General features: G+C 38.0%; 1 protein-coding gene across 1 annotated transcript; it reads left to right on the top strand.

Annotated features, from left to right (window-relative positions):
- Positions 1-384: 384 nt before the first annotated feature.
- LOC309831786 (small ribosomal subunit protein uS19-like) lies at positions 385-822 on the top strand (the record flags this gene model as incomplete). The annotated part of the gene is made up of 1 exon (XM_082669133.1): positions 385-822. The coding sequence occupies one exon, from the start codon at positions 385-387 to the stop codon at positions 820-822; it is 438 nt and encodes a 145-aa protein (XP_082525259.1).
- Positions 823-22083: the final 21261 nt, after the last annotated feature.

Raw genomic sequence — 22083 nt, forward strand, 5'->3', positions numbered from 1 at the left:
CTATACAGCAGGTTCCCACTAGCTCTCTGTTTTACACATGGTAGCCTATATATGTCAATCCCAGTCTCCCAATTCATCCCCACTTCCCTCTTCCGTGTCCACACATCCATTCTCTACATCTGTGTCTATTCTTGCCCTGCAAGTAGGTTCATCTGTACTGTTTTTCTAGATTCCACATATATGCATTAATATTTGATATTTGTTTTTCTCTTTCTGACTTACTTCACTCTGTATGACAGACTCTAGGTCCATCCACGTCTCTATAAATGACCCTATTTTGTTACTTTTTATGGCTGAGTAATATGTAAATTGATACAGCCACTATGGAGAACAGTATGGAGGCTCCTCAAAAAACTAAAACTAGCTTTCTGAAGAGCCAACAAGATGGCGGAAGTGGAGCAGAAGAAGAAGTGGACCTTCCTCAAGCTCACCTACCACTGCATGAACCTCAACCAGCTGCCGGACATGTCCCGTGAGCAGCTGATGCAGCCGTACAGTGTGAGGCAGCGGCAGCGGCTAAACCGCGGCCTCCAGAGGAAGCAGCACTCGCTGCTGAAGTGGCTGCACAAGGCCAGGAAGGAGGTGCCACCCATGGAGAAACCTGAGTTGGTGAAGACACACCTGCGCGACATGATCATCCTGACTGAGATGGTGGGCAGCATGGTGAGCGGCTACCATGGCAAGACCTTCAGCCAGGTGGAAATCAAGCCTGAGATGACCAGCCACTACCTAGGTGAGTTCTCCATCACTTACAAGCCCATGAAGCACAGCCGGCCCGGCACTGGGGCCACCCTCTCCTCCTGCTTCATCCCCCTCAAGTAGCCTGCTGGCCAATAAAGGTAGGAAAAAAAAAATTAAAAATAGAACTATCATATGACCCAGCAATCCCACTACTGGGCATATACCCTAAGAAAACCATAATTCAAAAAGGCACATGCACTCCAATGTTCACTGCAGCACTCTCACATAGCCAGAACATGGAAGCAACCTAAATGTCCACCGATAGATGAATGGATAAAGAAGATTCAGTACATATATACAGTGGGATATACAGGTGTAATGCAATTCCTAACAACATTCCAGAAATAGTTCTTATAGACAATATTATCCTAAATTTTATATGGAAAGGCAAAGGAACTCGAAGAGCTGAAACAATTTTAAAAAAGAAAAGTAAAGTAGGAGGAATCAGTCTACCTGATTTCAAGTCAATTTATAGCTACAGTAATGAAGACTGTGTGGTACTGGTGAAGGGACAGATACACAGATCAGTGGAACAGAATAAAGAGTCCAGAAATAAATCTACACAAGTGTACCCAACTGTTACTTTTTAATTAAAACCATATTTTTAAAAAAAAAGCAGTGTAAGGTTCACTGCAATACTGAGAGGAAGATACAGAAATTTCCAATATATCCTGTCCCACATGTGCATAGAGTGACCCATTATCAATATCCCCAAAAGAGCGGCACATTTGTTACAACTGATGTATCTACATCAACACATCATACTCACCAAAAGTCCATAATTTACATAATGGTTTACTCTTGGTGTTGGATATTTTATGAGGTTAGACAAATATACAATGACATGTATTTATCATACAGAGTATTTTCACTGCATTAAGAATCCTCTGTGCTCCACCTATTTATCACTTCCCCCACCCCAAAACCCTGCCTACCCACTGACCTTTATACTATCTCCATAGTTTTGCCTTTTCCATCATGTCATATAGTTGGAAACATATATTATGTAGACTTTTCGGATCGGCTTCTTTCAATTATTGATATTAATTTGTTTTCCCCATGTCTTTTCATGACTTAACAGCTCATTTCTTTTTAGCACTGCATAATATTCCATTTTCTGGGGATTCCACAGTTTATTTACCCATTCACCTGCTGAAGAACATTTTGGTTACTTCCAAGTTTTGGCAATTTTGAACAAAGCTGCTAAAAGCACACATGTGTTTTTATGTGTTTTAGGTTTTTATGCATGCATATGTTTTCAACCCATTTGGGTAAATACCAAAAAGCATGAATGATGGATTGTATGGTAAAACTGTATTTAGTTTTATAAGAAACTGCCAAACTGTCTTCCAAAGTGGCTTAACCATTTTGCATTCCCACCAGCAAGGAATGAGAGTTCCTGTTGATCTACAACCTCATCAGCATTTGGTGTTGTAAGTTTTCTGGATTTTGACCATTCTGAAAAAATACGTAGCGTAATCTCATTGTTGTTTTAATTTGTTTTTTCCTGATGACATATGATGTGAAGAATCTTTTCATATGGTTACTTGCCATGTGTATATCTTCTTTGTTGAGGTATCTGCCCAGGTCTTTGGCTCATTTTAAAATCAGATTTTTTCTCATGGTTGTTTTAAAAGTTCTTTGTCTATTTTGCAGAGCAGTCCTTTAAAGATGTGTCATTTTCACATTTTTTTTCAGTGTGTGGTTTGTCTTCTTATTCTCTTGAAAATGACATTCACAGAGAAGTTTTAAATTTTCATGAGGTCCAGCTTATCAATTATTTCTCACATGTACTGTACCTTCAGTGTTGTATCTAAAAAGTCATTACCACACCCAACACCAGACTTTGTTCTGTGATATCTTCTAACTTTACAGTTTTCTGTTTTACCTTTAGGTGTGTGATTCATTTTTAGTTAGTTTTTCTGACGGGTATGAGGTCTATGTCTAGATTCATTCTTTTGCATGTGAATATACAGTTGTTCCAACACCATTTTTTGAGAAGACTATCTTTGCTTCATTGTGTTGCCTTTGCTCCTTTGTCAAAGATCAACTGCTTACATTTATGGGGTACTATTTCTGGGCTCTCTATTCTGATCCATTGATCTAGTTGATCTATTTAATTCTTTTGCTAATATAATATTGTCTTTATTACTACAGCTTTATGGTAAGTCTTTAAGTCAGGTAGTGTCAGTCCTCCAACTTTGTTCTTCTCTTTCAATATTGTGCTTGCTATGCTGGGTTATTTCTCTCTATATAAACTTTAGAATCAATGTGCCTTTATCCACAAAATAAGTTTCTGGGATTTTGGAATTGCACTGAATCCACGGGTTAATTTGGAAATAACTGACATCTTGACAACATTGAGTCTTTTTAACCATGAACATGGAATATCTCCTCATTTATTCAGTTCTTCTTTCATATTATTCAGCAGAGTTTTGTCATTTTCCTCATGTAGATCTTGTACATATTTTGTTAGTTTTATACCTAAGTATTTCATTTTTTTTGGTTGCTTTTATAAATGGTATTGCATTTTTAATTTCAAATTCCATTTGTTCATTGCTTGTATATAAGAAAGCTATTAACTTTTGTATATTAACTCTGTATCCTAAAACCTTGCTATTGATCACATATTAGATTTTTTGGTTGATTCTTTTATATTTTCTACATTAACAGTCACGTCATCTGTGAACAAAGACAACTTCAGTTCTTTCTTCCCATTCTGTATACCATTTATTTATTTATTTATTTATTTATCGATCAATCAATCAATCTAATTATTTATTTAGGTCTAATTACATTAGCTAGAATTTCCAGCATGATATTGAAAAGGAACAATAAGAGGAGACAACTTTGCCTGTATAGGGGCACACAGAGAGCTCTGCTTCCCTTATTTTACCCTTAGTTTAGATTCCTTTACCTGACTGTGCCCCACCAACTGGCTATGTGATCAACAAAGAAGAACACGTGGAACCAGGTTGGGTGGGGAAGAGTTCAGGATAGAAATACTTAAAAAGTCTATATCTAGGGCTTCCCTGGTGGCGCAGTGGTTGAGAGTCCGCCTGCCGATGCAGGGGACACGGGTTCGTGCCCCGGTGCGGGAAGATCCCACATGCCACGAAGCGGCTGGGCCCATGAGCCATAGCCACTGAGCCTGCGTGTCCGGAGCCTGTGCTCCGCAACGGGAGAGGCCACAAAAGTGAGAGGCCCGCGTACAGCAAAAAAAAAAAAAAAAAGTCTATGTCTAAACAAGAGGAAAAAGAGTATGTTGTAGCAATTAGAACAAATTGACAAATTTCAAAGAGATGGTTTGCAGAAATATAAAAAATTAATAAAGTGAAACCTCAATTAAATAGGGTTGGGAGACAAAAAGGGGGAGCTCTCATGACTGAGAAGATAGAACTGCCCAAAGTAAGAAGAAAGACTCCTCTTCTTTCCCATTACAGACTCAGCCAATGAAAAGCCATGGACTCTGTTTACTATATCCCTCCCAACTTCCTCTTTTTCCTCTATAAAAGTGTTCTCTTTTCCTTGATGTGCAGGGACTTGCACATGACTCACCATGGATACAAACCGTGAACTGCAATTCTCTGCTGATTCCAAATAAACCCATCTTACTGGAGAAATAAAAGGCAGTCTACTTATTTCAGGTCAAAATTTTGGTGACCCATATGGGGGACCACAGAAGACCCCTGAAGGCTCAAGAGCAGGTAAGCAAATGGGTATCAAAGCCATAACTGTCACTCACTGCTTTCCTTACTGACCCTAGAATTTGAAGATGTGTCTTTTTCCAGGATCCAAGCTCACACCCTCTTTGCAGTTGAAGCTCTCCTGACTTTATTTGGGATTTATTTTAAAGTTTAATTTTTCTGGTTAAGGCCTTGTTCTGCATATGGGTCTGATTTTGAGATAAGACTATTTCAGCTAAAACTGGCTGAGAAACCCTCAGCACATTCCTTAGGGAACAGAAGCTGCTTTACTGAAATAGTGACCGTTAAGCCATCAGCCTATTCCAAAGGAATAGGCTATTCTCTGGACACTGACTGAAAAAAAGCCTTTGGTTTGGCTCCTCCAAGACCAAACTGTTAACCTTAGAATTGGCTGGTACTAGCTTGAAAGCTGTTTGAATTGAGCTGTTTAAGCTGTAAGATGTTTGACCTGTTAAAAATTATTCTTTTACTCTAGAGAGAAACTTCTGAGAAACGAGATCCCAGGTAACTAAATATTTTGAGGGTGCACCCACTATAGGGACTCTAGCCAATTTAATATTTAAAAACCGCGATCTTTCCTCAAACACATTTTTAATAAAATGGACCAACCCGACCAAAGGCAATTCAGAATATCAGTGACCATTATGGGGAACTTTTGAAATCCCATAGTTAATTTCCTTATAACTGAATTAGACTACAATGGCTCAAAAATTTCCAGAACTGAGTAGAATGCTTTTTTCAATTGTTATTTTGAGGCTTCCCAATGGTATCAGAAGTCTAAAATTGCCTCTCTGCAAAGTAAGACTTTAAGATTAACTGAGGCAAACAAACACTTAGAAGATAAAAATGCTCTTGAAACCTCAGACTCTCCTTCCTTTGCTTCTTGGACACATGCTCCCCCTCCAGCTCCATCTTGTCTCTTTCCCTTGTCCCCTCACCAGACTCTGCCTCTGGTACCCTCTACTTCTGACCCTTCTATACCACCTATGCCTCCTCCAGACCCTTGATTCCCCCATACTGATTCTCTCTCCAAACTTTTCTTTTTCTCTGAAACTCTTCCCACTCCCTTTTCCTATGAACTTAATAAAACCCATCTCTTTAAAATTAAACATTTTGAGGATCCAGAGGCTAAACCCCTATTTTTTTTTTTTTTTTTTAATATTCCCTGGACTAAAGCTGAATTGTGAACCATTGGTCCAAGATTTTCCCAGAGTAACTGAAGATCCTTACATATTTCCTGAGAAATTTAAACTTATCAACCTGGCTTCTCTGAATTTCATCAGCTAGTTCATATGCTTGCCAGTTAAAGTCAGGCCCAGCACTGGGTGAAAACCATTAATTGGGAAAATCTTGAAAGGTCTCTAGGATTAAAACTGGTAGACCAGTCCACTAACTTATTATATGATCAGACTTGGGCATTTGCTAGGTGACTTCACTAGGCAATTCCTAGGGCTGTCGATTGGAACAAAATTTAGACTTGCACATAAAAATCTGAGGAATCCAATCATGACTATTACAACTGACTTTAGATTATTTTTAAAGAAAATTCTGGTCTTCCTTTGATGTTGATTCCACCTGGGTAGCTTTTAACTCTATGTTTATTAATGGGTTGAACTTGGACCTATCCATTCTAGCAAAAAGGGCCAGGATGGAATGGGAAACTATGTCTACTCCAGATTTACTTAATCCAACAAACCAGCTCTCTCACACTCTAGATGAGTCACTTCACAAGAAGACTGCCAAAATTCTTAATCTTCAACACCAACAAATGAAGGCTGCTAAACAAAACCAAAACACTCCTAGCTTCTGCTATTATTACAAAGAGCCAGGATATTGGGAAAGAGATTGTTATAAATTTAAGTGCTTTAGGCACCTTCAGCCCTCTAACCAGCCTTTCTAATGTCCTCCCAATTTTCAACGACAGGACTCTGAAGAACTACAGAGACTTTTCCCTCTCCTACCTCTAGATTGGTTTGGACAAACATTTTTCCAGATTGGGGATGAATCTCTTCCAGTCCTAATTGACACTGGAGCCACATTTTTGGTGCTCAACACCAATACTATAAAGAAGCCCCTACTTCAGAGTACTAAAGCAGTTCAAATAGCGGGGATCTCTAATGAACCTCAACAGGTCCCTGTGTCTGAACCCATTCTATTTTACTTAGGCCCTTTGAGAGAAACACACCATTTCCTTCTTAGTTCCTCTGCCCCTACTCATTTATTAGGCTAATACTTCTTAGAGAAGCATGATGCCAGATTTTTTTTCCCCAACAGGAGAGAAAAACTCTGGAATTTAACAGCAATCATCAAACTGAACTAAATGACCTTTTGACCTTCTTATTTGTTCTGTCTCTAATGATACTAGAACTGACTCTTGGAAACACTGATCACTTGTCCCTTTTGAATTGCTACCACCCTCTTTATAGACAAAATATCCAACTGATATTGGCAAAATTCACAGCACACCTCCCATCAGGATTCAAATAGAGGCCTCAAAACCTCTCTCCAGAATCAGTCAACACCCTATAAGTAAAGAAGCCCTTCAGTGTATAAAGCCCATAATAGAAGATTACAAACTTCTAGGCTTCATTATGCCTTGTACTGCTAGCCCACATAACAATTCCATTTTACCAGTATGAAAACCTAAGAGCCAAGGGTGGAGGTTAGTTCAGGGTCAATAAACAACATTGTTATCCCTCAACACCCTGTTGTTGCTAACCTTCATTCACTACCAACATCTATTCCCACCAGATGTCAATTCTTTATTATGACTGATTTAAGCAGTGCATTCCTTAGTATTCCAGTTGATGAAGCTACCTAATACCTTTTGGGCTTCACTTGGGAAGAAAAACAATTCACCTAGATAGTAATGCCTCGAAGTTTTACTGAAAGTCCTTATTTCTCACAAATCCTGAAGGCTGATATGGGTGATACAAAGTTCCCTAGAGGTTCTACTTTGTTGCAATATGTAGGTTATTTGCTTCTTTGTTCTCCTTCTCAGGCTCCTCACAGGAAGACCACATCCATTGCTTAAACTTTTAGCCTCAAAGGGACATAAGGTCATCAAAGAAAATTTGCTGTTTGCCCAAACCCAGGTTTGATATTTAGGGCATCTGATATGAGGACAATCGTTAGAACTAGATCCACGTAGACCTCATGATGTCCTAAGTTTCCCAAAACCCTGAAGTAAGCATCAACTGTGAGGTTTTCTCCATCTAGTTGGTTATTGCTAAAATTGGATTCCATATTTCTCTCTTACAGATCAGCCTCTGTACGTTTTACTAAAGAATAACAAGCCTGACCCATAGTATAGGAAGAGCCAGATGACATAAACTTTAAGGCTTTTAAGGTAGAGTTTAATAAATCTACCTCCCTTGAGCAACCCAATAATCAGATTTCTCTTTTTCCTTTTGTACTGAACAGGAAGGAAATGCCCTTGAGATATTGTAATCAGCAAATGGACCCTGTGGGATGGAGATACCCCCCTTGCTTTAGAGCCATTACTGTCACTGTCCTTTAGTTAAACCACTGAGAAAATCTTTGTGGGATCCCCTTTAACCATTTGTACCTCATACAATAAAAGCTCTCCTGAATTCTCATCACACTCAACATTACCCAGCCAGCTGCTTCACCTCTAGTGAAATCCTTTTGTTAACTGCTCCTCACATAACTCTTACACCGTAATAACCTTAACCCCACTTTTCTCCCCTCTATCACTGACAAAGCCCCTCACAACTGCTTAATGCCGATAGATTACCTCCTGACTCCCTGTGATGATCTGCAGGATACTCCTTCGGGTAACACTGACTTCTCATGGTTCACTGATGGTTCTTATATAAAAGATGACAATGGCAAATATTGTACTGGGTATGCTATTGCTACTCTTTTTGATGTTGTTGAGGCAGCATCTATACCTATGGCTATTTCAGCTCAACAGGCTGAATTATATGCTCTTACACTGGTTTGTATTTTACCCAAGGACAAAATTGCCAATATTAATATTGATAGTAGATATGCTCTTGGAGTAGCTTGTGATTTTGGAATGTTCTAGAAGCAGTGTGGCTTCCTTACTTCCATCTGAAATAAAATTAAAATGGCTTCTATGTTCAGGAATTATTAGACGCATTACTTTTACCTGTCACTTTAGCTATAAGTAAGATTCTGGGGCATTCTAAACTTGATACTCTGCAGTTAAGGGAAATCACCTTGCTGATATTTTCACAAGGAGTGCTGCCCTGAAAGGGACCAAGAGCAGCCAAACCTCTGTCATGGTCCAAGGAATCTTTCCCCAAATAATACCTTAGAAAAGTTGGCTAGAGAAACCCATCAATAAGCCCCAGAAAAGGAAGAAAGAGATTGTAAGTTCAACAACTGCAGGTTTGATAAAAAGAGAAAGTTTTGGCTTGGATCAACTAACAACCCAGTCCTACTGGAGACTCTAAAATTCCCACCCCTCATCACTATACATGTGTTAAACCATTGGCCTACAGACAAAATGATAGTTTTCATGAATCAATATTGATGGGGAAATACTTACAAGGCCATAAAAGATGCCTATCTGACTTGTCTCTCTTGTCCAAAATACAACCCAGAGAAGCTTATTTGTATTGCTCCCAGACATTTTAAACTTCTTAATTGACCATTCGAGGTCTGGGAAATTGATTTCATACAACTTCCTCCATCTAATGGATATAAATAAGTTTATTCATGATTTGGATGTTTCATACTAGACTGAAGACTTCCCTTGTGGACAAGCTACTGCCTCTTCTGTGGTTAAAGTCTTTTTGGAAAAGATTATCCCTACCTGGGGAAGTCCTCTCAAACTTCACAGTGATTGAGGAATCCATTTTACTGTCCAGATACTTTGACAAGTCTGTGCTGTTTGGCCAGTTTTATATCACTTTCACTATGCTTGTCACCCTTAGTCTTTTGGTTTAGTCAAGCATAGTAATGGCATTATTAAGACTCAATTGGCACAATTTTAGAGGCCCTCAAACATGACACACCTAAAGTAAGCACTGAACCCTGACTGGACCTGCACATCATCTGGTGACCTGAAAGTACAGATTTCCCAGAATTGAAGCAGACCACATCTGATGAAACAGATGTTTCCAAGATACCTGAACCAGGCCTGTTGGAAGTCTGTCACCAAACATTTGATGATGATGTAACACTTCAGATGATCTCCAATGATTACAATCTTGGTAACATATGGACTCTACATAAAAAGTACCTGAGAGTTCTACCCCCTACCTCTCTTTGTTACTCAAATGTGACTTCAACAGGTTTCCTATCTGTGCACTTTCCTTTCAACGTGAGACCCTACACCCAGGAAAGGTCCTTTCTGGCATTGAGGGACAAAAAACTGTTGAAACGAGAAAGCCTGACTCTTGATCATAAATATCTTGATTAAAAGGGATTTGAAATGTAAAAAATTAATAAACAAGAACATCAATTAAATATAGGTGGGAGACCAGATTGGGGACCTCTTATGCCCTGAGACAACAGCAAAACCCAAAAGGAAAAAGAAAAACCCCTCTTCTTTCTTAGCAAGGATTCAGCCATTGAAAAACCATGGAGTCTATGTTTTCTACAGCCCTCCCAACTGCCTCTTCCCTTCTATAAAACTGCTTTGTTTTGTTTTTCCTTCTCATGCTGTTCAGACACTTGCACATATAGCTCACCTTGGCTGCAGACCTCAAATTGCAATTCTCTGTTGATCCCAAACGAACCATTTTTGCTGGGGAAATATCAGGCAGTCTATTTATTTCAGGTCAACAGAAACCAGTATGGCAAGGAAGTTAAAGCTTTTACTGAAGTAAGGCAAAAGTAAAAAAAAAATAATTTAAATGAGGATAATTAACGCCCCCCCAACACACACACACACAAAGCCAACTACATATATGATGAATGTGTTTACTCTGATAGGCCCTGTGATATTTATAATCCTCGCAGCAATCCTAAAGTGAAGATTTAATTCCAACTTTTATAGAGACGATAGTGACTCTCAGGGAAGTTAAATAAATTATAACCCAGGTCACTAATACCTAGGATAGCAGAGATGGGATTTGAACCAAATCTGCTTGATTCTAATTTCATAATCTTTAGGTTATAACCCACAACATAGGTTATCTTTATTCAAGCTAACAACAAAAAACATCCTTTACCTACCTACTTTTCTAGTGAAAGGAATCATATTACACTTTACTCTTTAAAAAGTCAATCATCTTTCATTTACTTACACAGAGCAACAGAGTGTGAAAAAACCATCAGAGGGATTTTAAAAGTAGCATGCACAATATAATAAACAGGTCTGTGTTAGGCTCATTAGCGCTATCATCTCCAATATTCCCAATCATCAAGATGGAGAGTTAATATTAACCCCACATTATAGACAAGACTCAACAAGGATAACCTCTTTGAGGGTACCCTATCTTTAGAGAAACGAAGGCAGACTAAAAGAATAGGAAGTTAAAGGGATAAAACATGGAAAAAAATTCAACATTTTATTTTTGTAACTAAAATCACTACATTTCTAGAAGTTTTAATGAGACCATGAGCTTTATTTCAGGCAGCCACAATTATACTTCTGATATCCCATTTAATGATTAGATTTATTTTCTTTTCAAATGTGGAATATTCTACTCCATAATGCATAGAACCTAGTTGAATAAAATGATATAAATATGGAAGTTTCATAATTATATATAAGTATGTAAAGACAGTTGTTCAAAACTGGGTTAATAATATTTTCTAAGGGCTCACTTCAAAGAAACTTAGCCTTTGTCTTTTCCTCTTTTTTAATCTGCTAAATTAGGTTATTGGCAACCCAAGTTGCTCCTCCCAGACTACAGTCAACTGGTGGCATGTTAAGAACTAAGGAAAGCTCTTGAAGAGGTAGCTTTTCTGAAGAGGCAATCCCTTTCCTTTTATCTTGCCCAAAGACAAGAAAATTATTTTCCTCCATTCTTCAGGAGGCCTGAAATCTCTCCTCCATCATGTACACTCAAGAGCCCCCAACTTGGGCTGGGGTGCACAGGAGACGGTCTTCCATTAGGCGTCAGTTCATTTTACCCTGGAAATATGGGCAAAATGCTGAGAGTATATTTCTTGTCACCACTCATTAATCAAAACAGAACCATAATAAAGACAGATCAGAGAGTAAAATAACAAAAAAAAAAAAAAAAAAAAAGAAAAAACAACTTGGAAATACTCCTCACAGAATTTTATTAGATGTTCAGTTACACATTTGCATTCTACTTTCAGGAGATAAATATTAATATTAGGAGGTACAAAAAACCCCAAAGCTAGCAGAAGGAAAGAAATCATAAAAATCAGATCAGAAATAAATGAAAAAAAAATGAAGGAAACAATAGCAAAGATCAATAAAACTAAAAGCTGGTTCTTTGAGAAGATAAACAAAATAGATAAACCACTAGCCAGACTCATCAGGAAAAAAAGGGAGAAGACTCAAATCAATAGAATTAGAAATGAAAAAGGAGAGGTAACAACTGACACTGCAGAAATAAAAGAGATCATGAGACATTACTACAAGCAACTCTATGCCAATAAAATGGACAACCTGGAAGAAATGGACAACTTCTTAGAAATGCACAACCTGCCAACACTGAATCAGGAAGAAATAGAAAATATGAACAGACCAATCACAAGCACTGAAATTGAAACTGTGATTAAAAATCTTCCAACAAAGAAAAGCCCAGGACGAGATGGCTTCACAGGCGAATTCTATCAAACATTTAGAGAAGAGCTAACACTTATCCTTCTCAAACTCTTCCAAAATATAGCAGAGGGAGGAACACTCCCAAACTCCTTCTATGAGGCCACCATCACCTTGATACCAAAACCAGACAAGGATGTCACAAAGAAAGAAAACTACAGGCCAATATCACTGATGAACATAGATGCAAAAATCCTCAACAAAATACTAGCAAACAGAATCCAACAGCACATTAAAAGCATCATACACCATGATCAAGTGGGGTTTATTCCAGGAATGCAAGGATTCTTCAATATACGCAAATCTATCAATGTGATAAACCATATTAACAAATTGAAGGAGAAAAACCATATGATCATCTCAATAGATGCAGAGAAAGCTTTTGACAAAATTCAACACACATTTATGATAAAAACCCTGCAGAAAAATGCTGCAGAAAGTAGGCATAGAGGGAACTTTCCGCAACATAATAAAGGCCATATATGACAAGTCCACAGCAAACATCATCCTCAATGGTGAAAAACTGAAAGCATTTCCACTAAGATCAGGAACAAGACAAGGTTGCCCACTCTCACCACTCTTATTCAACATAGTTTTGGAAGTTTTAGCCACAGCAATCAGAGAAGAAAAGGAAATAAAAGGAATCCAAATCGGAAAAGAAGAAGTAAAGCTGTCACTGTTTGCAGATGACATGATCCTATACATAGAGAACCCTAAAGATGCTACCAGAAAACTACTAGAGCTAATCAATGAATTTGGTAAAGTGGCAGGATACAAAATTAATGCACAGAAATCTCTGGCATTTCTATATACTAATGATGAAAAATCTGAAAGATAAATTAAGGAAACACTCCCATTTACCATTGCAACAAAAAGAATAAAATATCTAGGAATAAACCTACCTAAGGAGACAAAAGACCTGTATGCAGAAAATTATAAGACACTGATGAAAGAAATTAAAGATGATACAAATAGATGGAGAGATATACCATGTTCTTGGATTGGAAGAATCAACATTGTGAAAATGACTCTACTACCCAAAGCAATCTATAGATTCAATGCAATCCCTATCAAACTACCACTGGCATTTTTCACAGAACTAGAACAAAAAATTTTGCAATTTGTATGGAAACACAAAAGACCCCGAATAGCCAAAGCAATCTTGAGAACGAAAGAAGGAACTGGAGGAATCAGGCTCCCTGACTTCAGACTATATTACAAAGCTACAGTTATCAAGACGGTATGGTACTGGCACAAAAACAGAAAGATAGATCAATGGAACAGGATATAAAGCCCAGAGATAAACCCATGCACATATGGACACCTTATCTTTGATAAAGGTGGCAGTAATGTACAGTGGAGAAAGGACAGCCTCTTCAATAAGTGGTGCTGGGAAAACTGGACAGGTACATTTAAAAGTATGAGATTAGATCACTCCCTAACACCATACACAAAAATAAGCTCAAAACGGATTAAAGACCTAAATGTAAGGCCAGAAACTATCAAACTCTTAGAGGAAAACATAGGCAGAACACTCTATGACATAAATCACAGCAAGATCCTTTCTGACCCACCTCCTAGAGTAATGGAAATAAAAACAAAAATAAACAAATGGGACCTAATGAAACTTCAAAGCTTTTGCACAGCAAAGGAAACCATAAACAAGACCAAAAGACAACCCTCAGAATGGGAGAAAATATTTGCAAATGAAGCAAATGACAAAGGATTAATCTCCAAAATTTACAAGCAGCTCATGCAGCTCAATAACAAGAAAACAAACAACCCAATCCAAAAATGGGCAGAAGACCTAAATAGACATTTCTCCAAAGAAGATATACAGACTGCCAACAAACACATGAAAGAATGCTCAACATCATTAATCATTAGAGAAATGCAAATCAAAACTACAATGAGATATCATCTCACACCAGTCAGAATGGCCATCATCAAAAACTCTAGAAACAATAAATGCTGGAGAGGGTGTGGAGAAAAGGGAACACTCTTGCACTGCTGGTGGGAATGTGAATTGGTTCAGCCACTATGGAGAACAGTATGGAGGTTCCTTAAAAAACTACAAATAGAACTACCATATGACCCAGCAATCCCACTACTGGGCATATACCCTGAGAAAACCAAAATTCAAAAAGAGTCATGTACCAAAATGTTCATTGCAGCTCTATTTACAATAGCCCGGAGATGGAAACAACCTAAGTGCCCATCATTGGATGAATGGATAAAGAAGATGTGGCACATATATACAATGGAATATTACTCAGCCATAAAAAGAAACGAAATTGAGCTATTTGTAATGAGGTGGATAGACCTAGAGTCTGTCATACAGAGTGAAGTAAGTCAGAAAGAGAAAGACAAATACCGTATGCTAACACATATATATGGAATTTAAGAAAAAAAATGTCATGAAGAACCTAGGGGTAAAGCAGGAATAAAGACACAGACCTCCTAGAGAACGGACTTGAGGTTATGGGGAGGGGGAAGGGTGAGCTGTGACAGGGCGAGAGAGAGTCATGGGCATATACACACTAACAAACGTAGTAAGGTAGATAGCTAGTGGGAAGCAGCCGCATGGCACAGGGATATTGGCTCGGTGCTTTGTGACCGCCTGGAGGGGTGGGATAGGGAGGGTGGTAGGGAGGGCAATGCAAGAGGGAAGAGATATGGGAACATATGTTTATGTATGACTGATTCACTTTGTTATAAGGCAGAAACTAACACACCATTGTAAAGCAATTATACCCCAATAAAGATGTTAAAAATAAATAAATAAATAAAATTTAAAACTTCAAAAAAAAAAAATATTAGGAGGTACACTAAAGTCAGTCAGGTCACAATATTTTTTCATTTATATAATTTACTCATAAGTCACATCACTTGAATCTTTATGAATTGAAGGATGCAAAAAAAAATTATTTAAGATTAATCTGTTCATATTCTAAATGCATAATAATATTTGAATAAAGTTGGATAATATGAATATTTACACCCCAAAGCTTAAAATTTATGTAACTTGATCATGTAAATTTACCATTAAAATTATCTAGGGCTTTCCTGGTGGCTCAGTGGTTGAGAGTCCGCCTGCCGATGCGGGGGACACGGGTTTGTGCTCCGGTCCAGGAGGATCCCACATGCCGCGGAGCGGATGGGCCCGTGAGCCATGGCCGCTGAGCCTGCGCGTCCGGAGCCTGTGCTCCGCGACGGGAGAGGCCACAGCAGTGAGAGGCCTGTGTGCCGCAAAAAAAAAAAAAAAAATCTAAAATCATCAGTAAAATTTCATAAGCCATTAACATTATCACTAGATATTAATCTACATTTTGTGTTTTCCCATGACACTATTTATTTAAAAAAGTGAATCCTACAACCCAAGTCAAATATTGAATTATTTTCAAACTTTTTAAAGAAAGTTCGGAAATGGGACAGATATTCTAAACCTCAAAATTAAGTCTCTTTTTCTAAACAGTTGTTCTACATCTAACCTTTTCCTCAGATTTCGTGCCATTCCATTATACACACTGGAAACCAGTGATTAATATATAAACATACCTTACATTGTATGTTTGTTATCAAATAACAAATGTAAAGAGCTAAGAAATAGCAAAAGAAATTGCAACAGTGCCATTCAGAAGCTTGTTCAGTTTACTGATAGAAACATTCTTTTTAACTTTTTAGATCAATATATGCCATTTACTAAATTTTAAGAGCCAATTATTTGTTATCAAGTATACCTTTATTAGTTATTGCCAATGCCTTTTTAAAAATAAAACTCATATTTTAAGAATATCATGAAGGTAAATATGTGTCTAAATCATCTACTCATATGGATGGAATAAGAGGTCATAGGCAAAGTGCTCTGATAGATCTTTTAACTATAATAGATAGGGATTAACCTTAAACATAATGCCAAAATACCACCTCTTTTGAGCTTACAATGGTTAAAAAGATAAAACAGGAAAAGGCTCTTTATAAATGCATGAACATAGTTTTAAAAAGCCTTCCCGGGGCTTCCCTGGTGGTGCAGTGGTTGAGAGTCCGCCTGCCGATGCAGGGAACACGGGTTCGTGCCCCGGTCAGGGAAGATCCCACATGCCGCGGAGCGGCTAGGCCCGTGAGCCATGGCCGCTGAGCCTGGGTGTCCGGAGCCTGTGCTCCGCAACAGGAGAGGCCACAACAGTGAGAGGCCCGCGTACCGCAAAAAAAAACAAAAGCCTTCCCACTTTCTACTGCAAAAATATAAATTATATACTTTGCAACCAGCTGTAATGGTAGGAATAGGCAGCTGGTCCAATTTACTGTACAGTACTATTGTACATATTGTTTGATGCACAAATTACTTATAATTTCTAAAAGTGCATCTTTGCAGTTTGATATTTTTTAGTAGCACTCCAACAACTTGAAAAGTTGTAGACTTTTGGAGAGGCTAGTTTTGAATAGGCTTTACCATTGCTGAGTGTGTTTTTCTACATCACGGTTCACAATAGTCATTTTATATGTTCAAAAAAGTAAACAGAAATGCAAGATGTTTTCCACAGACTTTAGGAAAGAACTTAGAGAAATTTTGATGATTTTCATGTTTTGATTCTTGAAGTTGAATCTTTAGCTGTGTCAACTGCAAAAGTATATTTGCACCTAAACATCTGCCATCATCATAATTAGCAAAAATAATTCAAAACTTTAGACAACATTGAATTTGGGTCAAGTATGTTGGAAAAGAATTCATGAATTTGAGCACAGTTATTAAAGGAAAACTCCTGGTTTTCTCAAACCAAAGAGGAAAAGCAAGCACCTAGATTAAACTCAAAAGGTCATTTTACCTACTGTGAAATTGTAAGGAGGATGAATCAAGCATCTGAATTTGTCTTTTCATATGTGTCTTTTCATATGTTGAACCAAGAGGAGGGAAGGTTAAAAATCCCTTTTCTCTCTTTTAGTCCCTGTCACTGCAAGCCCTGTGCCTTAGGATGGCTTCTTTTGTAAGTGTAAATCCTGTTTTTCCTGGCTTCTGCAACCCCTTGGCCAGCCTGCATATTGCTGCTGCCACAGAGCACTACCCACATTTTTGCCCCTGAAGGCACATTTTGATGACATACCAGCTTCTCTAGTATATTCTCCTACTGTTCTATCCATATTATTCTCCTGCCATGCTAATCACAAATGATACGTCAAAAATGGAATTGTAAAAGTTCTGTAAACTGTCAGCAAATGGACTCTAAGTGATTCTCAATGGTCTCTTCCCTAAATGTTTCCTTTGGTCTTTAAGGCTCCCTGCATTCCTTTGTAGGCTTAAATAAGGATTAACTCATTATGGCCCTTGTAGATCTCCTCCACTGACCCTCGCCTTCTGTTCTAAGCATTTTATCTTTATTCTCTCTTCTATTTTCTGCATTCATGAAGCACTTTCTTTTAGCACTGACATTAGTTTTATCTGTACTCCTTTGTAGGTTCTTAATAGCACTGTACAGAAATAGAAACACAGGACAAGTCTACACAACTACATCCAAGTATATAGATATTGTGACTGATTTCACCTTTTGTATAAGGTTTCAATGATATTTTACATATTGCTTCATGACTCATAGACCGCTACTTCTAGTACAGACATCTCTCTGAGTCCCAGATCCGTTGACTGAGTTATATGCATGGCTTCTCAATTTGAAGGCACAATGAGACCTCCAACTCAACTGAACCTATCAGTCTGCTTCCCATTCCCCAGATCACTCTTCCTCCCAAACTTCATATATCAGGGAGCACAACTACCGAACATCTAGTTTCCTAAGTCAAAAAATTGGACATCACCCTGTATTATTTGTTAGGGTTGCCAAAATAAAGTACTACATATTGGGTGGCTTACCAGAAGATTTGTTTTCTCACAATTCTGGAAGACATAAATCAAAGATCAAGGTGTTGGCAAGGTTGGTTTTGTCTGAGGTCTCTTTTCTGGGTTTGTAAATGACTATCTTCTTCCTAAGTCTTCATATGATCTTGCCTCTGTACCTGTGTTCAAATTTCTTCTTATTATTAATGATGCGAGTCATACTGGATCAGGGCCCAAACTAAAGGCCTTGTTTTAACTTTATTAACTAATTAAAGACCGTATCTCCAAATACACTTACATTCTGAGGTATTAGGGATTAGGACTTCAACATGAATTTTGGCATAATGTATCCCTAATCTCTCCCTCATCCTCATTCTGCTATCTCCAATCAATCACCAAGCCCTGTTGATTCTACCTAATAAATATGTCTCTAATATGTCTACCTTTCTCCATCACACTGCACTAATTTAATGTACAACAGCATCAGGTTTCACTTAGATTTCTGCAAAGACTCCTAGTCTCATTCTGTTCCAATCATTTCACCATATCACAGTTAAAATGAACTTTCTGAATCCAGATCTAATTATATCACAACAGTAAGTATAGCAAGTAGTGTCAGGAGCTCAGATGAGCTGCCAGGTATCAGAGGAGCTCATTAAAAAAAACAAGCGCAAAATGAAAGAGTTAAGCCTTTAATCACTTACATTGCCATGACATAAGCAATAGTCTCAACTGGAGAAAGTGCTGACTCCCCTGTTCCATTTTCCCCCATGGAAGCGTGCACCAGGTGAGGGTTAGGTAGATCAGCACAGACGTGAGGATCACCTCACTTTTGATGGAATGCTGAACAAAAGGCTCCAGCAGTTTGACAGACCCTGAGCCTGGTGTGAGGATGAGGAAGAGGGCTAGGAGTGGAAAAGTACTGGATACTGAGTCAGATGGGAAAAAGTGTCTTAAAGGTTTCCCCTTCCTTTCCTTTCTTCTATAACGAGGCTTCGGTAGAAGTGCCTGAAGAGGACAACTGCCCAAAGCCTAGACAGAAAGAGATAGAAATGAGATGTCTAGGCTAGGAATGAGATATCCTCAGGAGCATGAGTGGCCAGGGGAGCTTGAGTCTTTGGTTGCAACTCCCTTGAGAGCAACTGCAGTGTTCTGGCTATACACCAAGGCTAGGGTGTGTGTGTGTGTGTCTGTTGGAAGGATGAGGTGGGGGGGTAGCTTTACCCCATGAGACCTGGCAGGTAATGTCTTTGTAATCACCTACTGGCAAGCCTAAAAAATGACACAGAAGATTTTAACCAGGAACTAAGCTCGTCAAGTAGATTTAAATTTTAGAAAGTGGGTTAAGAATGCATGGTTCAAATCCTGACTCCAATATTTACAAGCTGTATCATCTTGGGGCAGTATCTTAAGCTTTCTGTACTTTACTTCCCCAAATTAAATTTGGTATGGTAGCATGTATATTTTGTGGATTTTGTGTGTTTTGAATGAGTTAATAAAAGATTCTTAGAACATCACCTTGCACATACTAATTGATCAATACATGTTAATAATCATTGTTATGATAATTATCATTATAATTTTCAAGGGGAACATAACTAAAATATATATATAATCAATTTAATCACCATACAGTTTCAGCTTATAAATAAATATGTTTCTTTGGACAGTTTAAAAGAATAAAAAGAATAAATGGTCATGATACAGTGTAAATTATCTCTTTTAAATCCTTGCTAAGGTGAAGCAAGGTAGGTAAATATTTCTGTATTTAAAAATGAATTGCCTATGAGAATACAATATAATAAATATTAAATTATGCTAAACAGACATATTTTCCTGTCTTAAAGGTGAAATATGTAAAGCTTTTATCTTTTCTCTTAAAAACTAAAAAGATGGTCATCTATCAACATTCTGGTGCTATAGATCAAAATACATTAATATATCAAACACAAATAACAAAATTACCTTAACAATTACACTTTCTATTCCTGGGTTAAAATGTTCTGCACAATAAATGATGAAACAATACGATGGCTTTTATTCATAGAAGTAAGATCAGTTCAATACTTGGTTGAATGTTTAGAAGGATTACTTCATTATCTGAGTTTTTTTGTTTGTTTGTTTTTTGCGGTACGCGGGCCTCTCACCGCTGTGGCCTCTCCCATTGCGGAGCACAGTCTCCGGACGCACAGGCTCAGCGGCCATGGCTCACGGGCCCAGCCGCTCCGCGGCATGTGGGATCTTCCCGGACCGGGGCACGAACCCGTGTCCCCTGCATCGGCAGGCGGACCCCCAACCACTGCGCCACCAGAGAAGCCCTCATTATCTGAGTTTTGATCATCCTTTTCTTATTTTAAATTTCTATATTTCTAAATACATTGTAGCCTTTCCAAAAAAGAGAAAAATTTTAAATATTCATTTAGCATAAATTCCGAGGAATAACTTTATTAATTTGAGGGGGAAACACAGAATTAAATTTCAAAGAGCAAGCTGCATTTCACTACTGACAATATCCAAATTTATGTAGTGTAATCACTTTCATTTAAGCATATCTGAGGACCTTCCTCTATCAGCATGCATACCTTCTCTATTGTCTATTATCTATTATCACCATCAGTTAACAATCTCACCATCTTTTTTTCTATTTCTTTTCATGTGAAAATATATGAGTAAAGAGTCTCAATGTTATACTATTGTTTTGCCTGTGAAAGTAGGACTTCTGCTTAACTGCAAGGCTAAGTGGTCAAACAACCTGGTTAAAAGTATAAGCAGGTAGTGACAGACTACAAGACAAAACATTGAATCCTGAGACTCAGTTTGTATTGAATCTATATCCCACATGCCAAAATCATTTGGCTACCCATAGTTTAAGGGATCCAAGGGAACACTTCAAAGAAATAGATACAAGGGAGGATGAGACTTTGAACTAGGAGATTCTTTTAGAGTGGAAACACGAATTGCCCAAAAATCCACAGATGTTCGCCACATGAACAGGTGAAAAAATACTACTCTTTCAAATATATTTATCAAAGTCTTTTCTGCCTTTCTGTAATTTCATTTTAAATGGGCCTTACTTTTCAGCTGTTCTCTGCTTAAAAACCCTACTAAGTAAAGACAGATTGTATGACTTCATTAACCGTGGTGAGCCAGAATCTCCAGGACTTTTCTGAGCCTCTTTTCTTGGCATATGTAATTTTCTAATTGCTGTTCTCTAAAGCAAGAACTGCAATTAGAAAAGTGTTATCTGAGGACACAACTCAACTGAACATTATTTGGCATTTCAATTTGTTTCTAGCATTGAATGACCATAATGGAAATTCTACTTGAAAACTTGGTTTGTCATAATCACCTGCAACTGAGTTTATGGTTAATCCACAGGTATGGATTCCCTTTTTTCAAATCTTCATTGGACCATAAGCATACTCATTAGCACCCAGAAAAAGTTCACTGGAAATGCCCTTAATAGCAATTAACATAAGGAAGTCAGAACAGCATAATATATTTTTTTAATGTATTCATTTATTTACTTATTAGTACCACTGTGGATTTATTAAGATGGTCTGTGGTAAAGATGACTACACATTCTTTTCTACTACTTCTGAAAGGTGGTGTTTAATTCCCTTACCCTGAATCTGAGCTGGCCTCAGTGAATTGTTTGGCCAATAGAATATTGCAGGAATGTTTTGAGATTTCTAAGCCTAAGTTGAAAGCCTCGCTGCTTCCATCTGGGCCTCTTCGAACACCTGCTGATTGAAATCACTTGCCAGTTTGTGAGGAAGCACATGCAGACCCACGGAGAGGCTCATCTGAGGCACCCAGATTACACCCTCACTGAGCTACCAGCTGACAGCCAATACCAATTTGCCAGCCATCTGAGTGAGCCACCTTGGAAGTGAATCCTCCAACTTCACTCCACCCATCCTAGTGATGCTACATCAAGCAGAAAAGCCATTCGTGTCTAGATCTGCAAAAACTGCAGATTCGCAAGCAAAATTAATGATTGCTGTCATTTTAAGTTGCTAAATTTTAAGATAATTAGTAATACAGTAATAAGTAACCAGAGCAAGGAC

The sequence above is a fragment of the Grampus griseus genome (assembly GCF_964374135.1).
Source record: "Grampus griseus genome assembly, chromosome: 13".
NCBI classification, from domain to species: Eukaryota; Metazoa; Chordata; class Mammalia; order Artiodactyla; family Delphinidae; genus Grampus; species Grampus griseus.